This window comes from Anser anser (genome assembly GCF_964211835.1).
Source record: "Anser anser genome assembly, chromosome: 1".
Lineage (NCBI taxonomy): Eukaryota > Metazoa > Chordata > Aves > Anseriformes > Anatidae > Anser > Anser anser.
This window is the reverse complement of record NC_139720.1, coordinates 128149594-128161621: the sequence shown is the minus strand read 5'-3', so window position 1 is coordinate 128161621 and position 12028 is coordinate 128149594. Positions and strand designations below refer to the sequence as shown.

At 40.8% G+C, this 12028-nt stretch overlaps 1 protein-coding gene across 7 annotated transcripts in view; it reads right to left on the bottom strand.

The window, feature by feature from the left end:
* SH3KBP1 (SH3 domain containing kinase binding protein 1) overlaps positions 1-12028 on the bottom strand; it is a 255788-nt gene that overhangs the window by 190511 nt on the left and 53249 nt on the right. For 2 of the 7 annotated variants that reach the window (XM_083850240.1, XM_083850241.1), the window contains exon 2: positions 8991-9148. In XM_083850240.1, the coding sequence (XP_083706366.1) occupies positions 8991-9148 (158 nt within the window). Of the gene's footprint in view, positions 1-1797; positions 4336-6128; positions 8928-8989; positions 9149-12028 lie in introns of those variants that run through there. The other 5 variants (XM_083850242.1, XM_083850245.1, XM_083850243.1 and 2 more) reach the window with 4 other exon arrangements.

Genomic DNA, 12028 nt, shown 5'->3' with positions numbered 1-12028 from the left:
AATCAAAGAAAGGCAAATATATAAAAGCGTACCACGGAGCAACAAGAATCAACCGAAGGTCGCAACATGAAGTGGTGTGGGAATAAAGGAGAACAAAGCATATGCCCTTTTGTATGCATGCAACAGTACATTTCAGGTGGTTACACTTGTCAGTACTTTTTTCCATGAAACTAACTGTACAGAAAGTTTTCAGCTACAGAAGTAAACCTCTCTAAAACCAAAGTGAAGCGCTAAAAAATTGTTGAAAGCTTCATTGAGATGTATATTTTGGTTTTTGATGGGTTTTTGGATTTATATATTTTTAATTCAAGATAGGTAACATGGTAGTTCTGTGTGCTAATGATTTTTCACCTACATTTCTTTAATGCAACCCGGGAAAGCAAATAACTCAGCTCTTTTTAGAAGGACTTTTAGATAAGGAATAGGTTAAATTTTGTCTTCATGCTCAATAATAACATAAAATTGAGACACATGACGTTAAAGAGGGATAAAGAAGAGACTAAGAGTTGCATACTATCCTTTTCTAACTCACCATAGATATGAGGCACTCAAGTGGGCCAGTGATTTGGCAACAGGTAGTGGTACTGTAAGAGCCATGTCTCTGAAGTGCCACGGCCATATAAATGCAGACCATGTAAGAAACATGCGGGAAGACGGCAGCCTGCTCGCATGCTGGCAGGGTCCTGGAGCCAGCATGGTAAAGAACCCCAGGGCGAGCATCCAAAACAACAACAACAAACTTCTATCAGCCAGAAAGCTGATGAACACAGGTCCCAAAAGGACTGGCCAAAATAATGGCAATAACCTGTAACTATAACGAATCATGATGATTATCAAAGACGTCTCTGTTCTGGAGAAGTTTTCTGCTGGCAGGGTGTTTTTAATCAGGGTTTTTGATAATAATTGCCGATAGCCTCTGGACAGGAAAATGCAAGCTGTCTTGAAGGACTGGAGTACTGAGTTAATCTTTCAAAGGGTGCAGTGGGTCCCAGTGCAGAAAGCAACAGAGAAATCAAAGTTGTTCTAAGCAGCGCATGCATACACTTGATACTTGCACAGTCTTAAATGACTTGTGATGCATTTATGTCTCTGAATATTCTCAGGCAAAACAAACAAGCAAATACCACCAACACAACAAACATCACCACCACCAAAAAACAACAAAGGCATACATCATTACCATCTTCTGTAAAAATGGCAGCCTTGCCTTGCTCCTTCTCCCTGGATGCAAGGCATGCATGTTTAAAAATGTATGCTCCACTTGGTTCTTCTCTTCCTTCCCTCGCCACCTTTCTGACATTAAGTATCCATCACTGAACAGGCAGTCTGAAGCCAAGGAAAATAACTCATCGTGTTACATGATGGTAGTTTACTTGCACCTTTGTCTTTTCCAAGGGTAACTGAATGACTACACTGTCTATATATAAAACAATAATACATTTCATACAGCTGTAACAGAGCCAAAAAAAATGAAGACAAAGATACTCACATATACTCACCCTTTCCAGCTCTAAAGAGAACAGCATTTGCTGACCATAAACCTAAACAGCTCTAATATACTCTCTCGCATAATAATTTCAGCACTAGTTCCAGTGAAATTTTAGTAAAGATTAAATAACTGGGTGATGGCAGGAGATGGGGGACCCTTTAAGGACCTGGCCTCCAGCATCAGCTTCCCAGGTGCCTTCCAAAAGACGCTAGGAAGGTTCAGCACTTCTGTACATATAATTAAAATAATTTAAAAAACAGCACCACTAACACCACTAAACAACCCTCCCTCCAATCACACACACTTACTGTTCAGAAATTACAGTTCTTGATCAGAAGAGGCACATTCAGAAGCAAACAGTATCACCAAACCTTTACAAAAGCAGTTAGTTTTACAATCCTAGATAACTTTCTTTTTCCTACATGTCCCTCTTGCTCTCATCTTCATTCTTACGTGTTGTGAATATTACTTAATGTTTAAGTAACACAAAGTGAAAGACAATTGGTAGATGCAGTCAGGAGGCAGGCTGGCATGGTTCTGATGGTGTAAACGGAACATTTGTCAGAGTGAGCTTCAGTGCATGCACAACTCCTCCTAATTAAGATTACAAAATGCTGTAGTCACACCACAGGCATCCAGAATATTGTTTCTCTTATGCAAAGAAACATTAAAAACGTCAAAATCAGATAACGTTTCCTAAAGTTGAGTCAATCCATCTCAGGGCTCTATGTATTTGAATTGCAAGAAAATGTGGAAGCATCAGCAAGTATTCTCATGCTAGCTTCAAACAGCAGTGGGACTGAACTTCAATTCAGTTTCTAGGAGCTTGTGTTTTCTGTTAACTCTGAGAACTCTAACAGAGTTCTTTGGTCCTGTTGGGAAAAATCAGAGAGACAGATGTACTCTCTGTAAGTCCAAAACTGTGGAAGGATGTCTAATGACACTTGTATGCAAATGCTGCTAGGCATCTCCACTGGTTTTACCTACAAAGAGTTTCTTTTAACAGCCTGTTTTATCAGCAAGAACAATTGCCAAAACAAATGTAAAAATGAATCAGCCCAAAATATATAGATTACTAACATATCCACCCACACATAAACATGCTACAGAGAAAATAAAAACACCTGGAGCTTGGGAAGTTGCCAGAAAAACAACACTGGCTTGAAGAGAAAGTGGAAGGTCAGGACACCTCGTCTTTGCCTCCCAACCTTTTCGGACTAGGTTGGAGAAATGCCATCAACACTATAATCCTGCCAATTCTGTAAGTCTTTATGAAAAAGCACGTTTTTGTCCTTGTTTCAAGCTCTGATTTAGGTTCTCCTCCTGCTCATGGCTTGGAGCATCAGAAAGGGGAGCAAGGGGAAAAAAAGAAGTGTTTGGTTTCCTTTTTAGTATGAAATTATGTTTTTTAATTTACAATTTAATCAATAGCATATTTTAAACAGAAATACTCTACTGAGGTTTTCTTAAGGATACACAACACAAACCTGAGCAAAATCAGGGTATAATTGAGTTTGCTTAATATATCAATTTATACTACCTACACTGAATTATCCTACCATTGAATCAGTATGACGTGTATTTAAATAAGGATATTTCTTTTTATATTTTTTTTTTAAACATCAGCGATTACAACACAGACTAAAGAAATGCCGCTGAAAAGAATGAAAAGCAATACATTTTGTTTTCAAATTCTTAATTTTTCACCAGTCCTCTCAATATTCAATAAAATTAAGCCACAGCCTTTTCAGAAGGTCAATTTTCTGCTAATAATTAATGCAAAATAATGTACTGGTCACTGAAAGCTAGTAAAAGCATTAGCACTGAAACTTCACGTTACCATGTGTCCACTGCACGACTGCTGCAAACATTTAACATGCTCTTCCTTTTGCATAAAATCTTCAAGCTGCCTCCCACAAAGCCTGCAACTGCTGACAGCCTCAAACAGCGACCCTTCCTTCCTCTCCGTTCCCCCTCCTATTTCTCCCCGCCTCAAAGCCTGGCATCAAAGCACGTCCAACCAACTGATCACCGTGGGACAGCCAACACCACACCTGCCCCCACGAGAAACATACGGGATCCATTCTGCTGCTGACTGTGAAAAAAAAACTCTGCGATTAGCACGGCTGCCTCCCCACCCAGCTGGGAGTACCACCAGTTCCCTGCGAGGGGGAATGGGAAGGAGCCTCTGTGGCTACCTGGGAGCCTCACACCACGTCCAGACCAAGCACCTAGGGCAGCTGCCTCACTGGGAGCATCCCCACCTCCTCTGAAGCCAGACGAACAGGTTGAGGTGTGGCGTTATTTCTATCATGCCCTCAGCACCCAGCATGGCCCAGAGGCATTTTCGCTGCCGTTGAATTCCCTTTGAAGAACTGAGCGCTGCCAAGTCAGTCCTCAACTGTTTCACCTTGGAACAAGACCACCTTGGTGGATCTGTGTCTTTCAAGGGGTGGGGGCAAGGGGGAGGCTAGAAGAGGGAGAAAGATTTCGTTTTACTAGTTTTGCTTTCACCACTGCAAAATTAGTAACCGCAGCAATAATAAATTACGCATCTGTGATGCTATGCTTCTCTCCACGATGTCTTCATTGCTGTTGACAGAAACAAAGGCTCAAAGGTACAACGTTTTCACACGATGGAGCCTATCGGAAAGTTTCTTTCACCAGTTCTATTCTCCTGTATTTCACCATGAGGATAACAACGGTCTCAGTGGCTTAACGGTCATAACCAGAATTTGGAATAAGAAACCAGGACTCCTGGCTCTCACTCGCAAGAGAGCAGAACAGCTGGGACAACACAATCTAAAACGTTTCCTAAGGACAAAGACAGCATTCTAGTAAGATTTCAAAAAAAAAACAAAAAAACAAAAAACCCACACCCCAGTGACTGAATTGCCAATTTCTGCCAAGTATGTAAAAAAAACAGAAGAAAAAAAAAAGAAAAAAAACCACCTGTAGGAATTCACTGGTCCATAAAGCAAGTATCTTTTCAGGTACAGACAGACATAATACTGTCTGCCCTGGTCTGCATATAATCTCAATGCTTCAGCAGCTGCCACAACTTTCAGAAGTGGTTACTTTGGCAAAGCTGAGCAAGATGTTACTTAATCGATAGCATTCAGAGTACTCAGGAGGGCAGTGAAGATGATGAGAACATACAAGCCCCGGAGGAAAGGCACGAACAGTGGTACCAGAGAGTGCAGTGGCCAAGCAGGAGGGAATGAATGAGAATAGGATGGTTCTCTGACCTGATGGGCACCAAGCAACAGCCAGAGAGACAAACTACAGACATAGAGGGCTCCTGCATGCACACAGGACAAGTCTTAAGGAAGCTCTTAGAAAGGTTTTAGGAAAGCACTAACAGGGATTGGCAGTACCTTCTCCACAAATGGGATGCGTGGAGGCAGAGAAGGTAAAATAAAAGGGAGGTATCTGCAAGGAATCCCCCTGTGCTTCACTCATGATCCCCTGGAACCTCTGGCCGGTTGTAAAGGTTAAAAATTAAAAACAAAAGATGAAGAGAAGAAAATTTAATGACTAGCAAGCAACAGATAAGGATCTCCACTGTGTATCTATGATTCAGCATGAACAACATCCCTGACATTCTATAGCTGATTTGCACTAACGATATTGTGCTTGTACAACCAACAAAGCCAGGTTGCCGTTCTGACCTGGAGCAGCCACAGAGTTGCACAAAGCCCCTGCACAAACAGTACAGCACATCGATTCTAAGACACTGACTAGGCACTGCAATTTCAAAAACAATACACTTCTTGCTAATTTGAAAATGAATTGCATTGCACCGCCGCCCCAATTGTGCCAGCAATATTTGCAGGTCCCCCGGAGTACGGGCAAGATTAAAGGTCATCGTATGCAGCTGTTCAGTTTACCATTGTAACACTATCTAATCCGACACAATTGGCTTTGTAAATTAAAACAGGCAAGGATGGCTCTGCACCACAGCTTCCTGCTTTCTACATCTTCATCTGCTATCAGCAAAATCTGTCTCAGCTGCTGTTGTACTTACAGCTTTACACTGCAGTGCAAGCTTACACACGGAATTTGTTAAAACAAGACCAGGAAAACCAACGACAACAACAGACCCACATCTGTCTCCTAATGTCATTTCTTAAAGAAATACAAGAAAAAAAGATCTAATAAACATCATTCATATTTACTTAATTTTCTGGTTATAGAAGTATAGATTTTGGGTTTCATGTTGAAGTTTTCAAGCTAGAAAGATACAGAAAGCTAACTTTACACCATACAAATAAAACACTGCAATCACACCTGCTTCCTCCTCCTCTTTTTCAACTGTGTAATTAAAAAGTAAAGCAGGTAACCAGCAACAGTACAGAACTCTTCACTCATTCAGACCTATATTTCTCTACTCAAAAATGGAAAGAAAACAGAAAAAGATGATGACCAGATACACATTTCGTACACTTCTTATGATAAATTCAGCATCAGTATCTCTAACAAAAACAGGCATCTACAAAGGCTGACAGTGGGAAATTCAATCTTAAAGACAAAGAATTTTCTCATATTTATACAAACTTCTCCCACAAAATCTTCCAGCTGACTATAGCTGCAGACTAATCAGCAGAGAAAACTGAAAGAGAAAAGAAATCCCAAATACCTTTTCCGTTACACCTTGCATATTGAATTGCACAGCATAAGAAGAGTATAAATCTGTAGATGTGTGAGTGTGTGTGTGTCTATAAAAATATTTAAAATTCAGAGCAGTTGTTTTGCAGATTCAAGAACAGGAAGCACCTCTGACAAAACTTCACAGCAAAAGTCCCCTGAGAAAAATTACTGCATATGTACTGCATACACATCATTGCTACCTCCCCTTTTCCTCTTTCTCACATCTGTCTTTAGACATCTCCTCTTCAATGGTCTCCTAATTCGCATTTTTTCCTGTGGAATTTAGAACCATTTTTGCTCCAGGCAGCTCCAAAAGTCTTTTCCACCTTGTTGTGTAGCACTTGAAAAATAGTTTTTTATTTTCTTAAATAACAGTTAACGTTAACTTATTTTAACGTTATTTCTGATTTGTACATCTTTTCTTCCAAACTGCACTTCTTGAATCAATGAACACATGCTAACCTGGACCACTCAGGCCTCTTGACTATCTTACTCAGTGGTTTCAATCCAGCCCAAACATTCAGTTTTTGAAAACTCAATAGTTTCTGTGGAATGTCACAATGAATTTATTCTAAAAGAAAAAACAAATCACAGGAAGGAAAAGCTATATTACATAAGAAATGACTCCCTCCACTTGAAAGAAGAATGCAAAGTACCTCAAGAATTTCCGTAGTGATATTTACCTCTAAATAACTTTCTCAAGTAACTACTCTTGCAACCAATTCTGATAAGTAACGGGAATTTGGAGTTGCATTCAACTCCACCACTCATCTGTAGTGTCCCTTTTTGTCCGCCTCTCTGCACCCTCCTGACCCAACAGAACAGCTGGGTTCCCTGCAGTGGGGCATGAACTGACTGCTGGGGAGCCCAACTCTGCAGGCACATGCTAAAAAACGTTCATAACCAAAAGAGAAAGTTTGCAATTACTCACAATCTTAACGAAAGGAATGATTACACTCAACAAACTTTCTAATGGGAGCGCTGTTATGGTTAAATATAGTTCCCCACATAATAAAGATATTTCCATGAGAAAAACTGAAGAACAATTAAGTTTTTCACTCAAGATAGTCACAAACTAACTGCACTTTTATGAAGTCTGTATCTTCTACTGCATGTTCCCTAGTTTAGAGAGGGAATGATCAAATATAAAAAATATATTTAACTTCACGTTCAAGCAAGATCTCAGAATGAGGAAGAATTTAATGTGGTTTTTAGTTCCTTAGAAAAGAGACGTAGATGCTAATTTAAGAAAAAAAAAAACTTCGGGAAAACAAATAGTGATATTGTATGTGAACACAGAATGCAAGACATTTACTGTTGCTTTAAAATTTCCTACTGAGAAAAATCAATTTATTTTTTAATCATTTGTCTGGACACCACAGCTTGAAGTAATTTTGGAAAGAACTGGCCTTAAAAAGTAGGTATTAAGGCAGAGCGCTTGCAAACCGTCATACACAGAGTATGATATTTTCATAACAGAAATTCTTAGGCCACATTTACTTAGGACACTAAATCCAATGCCTCCTAAGATCAGCAGCAAATTTCAAATATCAGCCAGAAGAAAACTTGGTTTTATCCCAGAGAACTTCGCAGTCTAGCAAAGTTCAAGCAGAAAAATATTATCAATATACAGTGAGTCCCGCAGCGTGAATTTTCAGAGATTAGCAAGAACTGGAGTATCTATTTTGCCCTTCCACTCCCTTTCATCTGAGTGAGCCTCTGACTTCCTCATTTTCATTGCTGGCTGACAGACACAGAGCCATTCCTTATTCTTGGCAGGGCAAGAACAGGGGCTAGGATGAGAGTATGTTTGTCCCCACTGCAACCCCTGAGGCTCTTGTGCCTCCCTGTTACAAGGTCTACAAGTTTGCCAACAAACCACCTCCACAAAGTACCTTGATGTAGGGAACGTTACTGAAGAAAAATGAAGTAACTTCATTACATGTACGTGTATAAACACACAATAGGCTCACACAGAAGAAGAAAAATAATATTTATAACCTTGGAAAGGGGAAAGGCCCAAAGATCCTCTGAAACTACATTAACAGATTAACATAAAACCCATTTATGTAGTTCACTGTAGTTCTTCCTCTCTGCTCCGTACCTGGAAAGCTAAGTTTATAGAGGTTTGCAGAAACTAACGGCCTAGGTCTGCAATGACAGATCAAGGAGGCCCAGAGGTACTAACAGCTAGTCTCCTATGTGCTAATAGGTAGTCTCATATGTGCAGACATACACAAACACACAGAGATGCCCGGTAAAATATTTTTTTCTAAAACTTTGAATGGCTTTTCTAAAATCAGTATTATTGCAAGTTATTTGGCACATTACATGAAATACAAAGTAATTATATATTTTTTAGGTTTTTTAGACAATCATTTAGAAAAAATCCACTTTAATTATTTCCTACTAGTTTAGCCACGAATAAGTATTCACATAAAGCTTCTATAAAACCTAAGAAAGCACTCTAGAGAAGAAGCAGCAACAGCTACAAAGAGAAAATATTGTAAATGCCATGGAAGAGACTGTAGACTAACTGTTCTATTCCTTTTGACATGTGGGTTGTTCTAGAACAACCACTTTGCTCCCAGACAACACAGCCAAACATAACCACTGAACAGTGCAGACATGCAGGGGTAGCTACTTTTATTTTCAGGATATCGATACTATGCTGTCTTTACAAGAAATCCATCTTTTCTTTCTAACACAGCCTCAATGGAACATTGTATTGCAATACAATATGGTTTTGGATTTAAGAAATGTTATGATATAAAGTCCAATAGTTAGTCTGAACAGCATAGTACACAAAACGTATACACACAACACGAGAACAGTTCCACTTTGTACTCACTCTTACAAAGTTGTCAGGGAACAAACCTCTTCTGCCTTTGAGCTGTCCTTCCCACCAGCCTCCATCATCCTTCTTGATATTGGTGATTATGTCACCTACAGTGATCGTCAGCTCATCATCATGTTGAGCTTTGTAGTCGAATTCCACGATCGCCTCCACTAAAAGAGAAACACACATATTGCATAATTACTGACTGTGTATTTAAGTTTCCAAGCCTTTGAAAGGAATAAGAAAACAAATCCAAGTACAGATTCTCAGTGTAACACATCCACTTTAAGCAAGAGAGCACATTAAATAGGCAACACCTAACACTAACATTTTTGTGGATAACTGCTACATGAGGAGGCCAAAAAAAAGAAAGCATAGGAATGCCCATCACAGCAAAGGACATGAATGGCACACATTTTTTTTTCTTTACTGTTTAAAAGAAATCAATTTGTGCAGCTTCAGCAGTATCTGCTCTAGCAGCATTTCCAAGTTTATTTTTATTTCTTGGAAAACGTTTTAGCTTTTGATCGTGGGACTTCTAAAATGTTATCTTACTGAATAGATTCCACAAGCATTCCAAGCCACTGCACCTACTTTGCTAGATACATCGCTATTAACCTAAAGAGCATTTATCAAGATTTTTTTTTCCTGAGTTTTACTGTTATTTATACAGAAATGAAAAGCTGTGCTGCATGAACACGCTGTCACAGGGTTTTACCAATAGGATAAAAATTTACTTTCACTTGTGATTATGCATCAGAAGACGTGAAGATGAAATACTCCCCCTGCTCTGAGTGTCTGCTAACAAACCGAGGTGCGTTACAAGCTTGCTACCATTACATGGTGTGTCCTGGTCTCTTCCTGGAAGGAGCCTTGAAACCATACACACAACATATTATATACCAAAGAGTCACTGTAGAAAATTAGGGAAGCCATAAAGACATAAGAAATCCTTTGAAGAATCAAAAATAACAATCTAGAAGTACTGAAATACGGTAGCAATGGTTATATTTAGTGGTTCATCAAATATCTAGTAGGAGGAGCCTGACTGGCGAGGTCAAGGATAGCCATATTTGTAATGCCTTCCTCCTGTTTTCTTCAGTGGAAAACCATGTGCCAGGATGTTCCACCAAACATTTCACACTCCAACCATTGAAACAGAAAAATGAGAGCAATGTGCATCTGCTTTCTACATGAATGACTGTGCTGTGCAAACCCGGCAAGACCTGGCCATCAAAGAGGCAATGCAGCTCACAAAGCAAAGCTAACTATTACACCACAGACAGTAAAAAGGTTCTGCCTAAATAACAGAAGCCCCAAGGACTACATTGAATTAAGCTGACAAGAAAGCAGAGTTATTCCTTTCCACCCCCAAAATGTCACACAGACAATGCAGAACATCTTCCTTCCTCCCCCAGAGCCTGCAAGTCATAGCTAAAAGAGTGTTCTGACTTGCTGCTACACCCCAGACACGAGGCTACAGCTGATGATATTTACCTATTGCTTCTTCTATGAAGCCCAGAAACATACCAAAACCACAGACAAACATCTTGTGATGTTCATAAAAGGTCTGCTAACTACAGAATGAAAAGCAAGAGAGAAAGAGTGGCACAATACAAGATGACATGCAAACAGAACTTGAAAAATTTACCGCTGAAACTTAAGATACTCAGGCTGGGAGGTGCCTCTGAGGGTCTCTAGTTCAACTTCTTGCTCAAAGCAGAGCTAGCTCTGAGGCCAGACCTGACTGACCAGGACTTTGTCCACATGGATCCTGAAAATCCCCCAAAGACACAAGCCCACCCACCATGCACGGCTGTGAAGGTCCTGGCTCCATCTGCTTAATAACCTCCCTGTAGGCGTTGAAAGGTTGTTATTAGGACCTCCTAACTCTTCTTCAGCCTATACAACTGCATTTTCTTAAGCCTCGGATCCCTCCACTATTTTATGCACCAACTGTTGGACCAACCTGGTATCACCTGCAGTCTTGTGGAGAGTGCACTGTACTGCCTTCTCTGGTCACTGATAAAGGTATTAAACACAGCAGGTCCCAGCACAGCTCCTGGTGCTACTCCATTTATTACCAGAACACAGGTAGAGTACAACACATTTACACTCAGATTGAGGTTGGAAGACACCTCTGTAGATCATCTAGCTCACATCTCCTTACTCAAAGCAGAGACAACTAGAGCGCAGACTGCTCAGGGCCTTGCGCAGTCGGGTTCTGAGTAATTCCAAGGATGGAAATTGAAGTGTTCAGTCACCTTTAAAGTTAAAAAACGTTTTTGTATGGTTAAATGGATGTTGCTGTATTTCAGTTTATGCCTGTTGTCTCTCATCCTTTCGCTATGTACCACCAAGAGGAGTTGGGCTCCTCTTCTTTACTCCACCACGCCAGGTATTCGGACACATTCAGAAGATCTTCCTCAGCCTTCTCCTCTCCAGGCTAAACAGTCCCACCTCCCTCAGACTTTACTATGCCATACACTCCAGTCCCCCACTCATCCTCACGGCCTTCAGCTGGACTCACTTCAGGATATCCATGTCTCTATCGTATGGGAGAACCCAGAACCAGGCATAGCACACCAGGTTTTCTCACCAGAAAGAAGTCCTAGAGCTGGGTCACCTACTGGCAACGCTCCACCTGGTGCAGCTCAGGAAGCTCTCAGCTTTCTTTGCCACAAGGACGTGTTGCTGACATGTGTTCTCCTTGGTGCCCACCAAGTCCTACTCACCAAGGCTGCTTTCTGGCCAGGCAGCCCCAGCCCATACTGGTCCATGGAGATATTTCTCTCAGGTGTGGGACTCAGTGTTGCCCTTTGCTCAGGAGGATCCTCTGAGACCTTCTGTCCAGTCTGCTGAGGTCTCTCTGAAAGGCAGCACAGCCAGCTGTCCGTCAAATGCTCCTCCCAGGCCTCTATCACCTGCAGACTTGCTGAGAGCACTCTGTCCCACCACCTAGGCCATTAGTGAGATGGTGATCAGTACTGGCACCAATAACCACCACCTTCAGCTGGACCTTGTGCTGCTAATCACGACCCAGTTCTCCA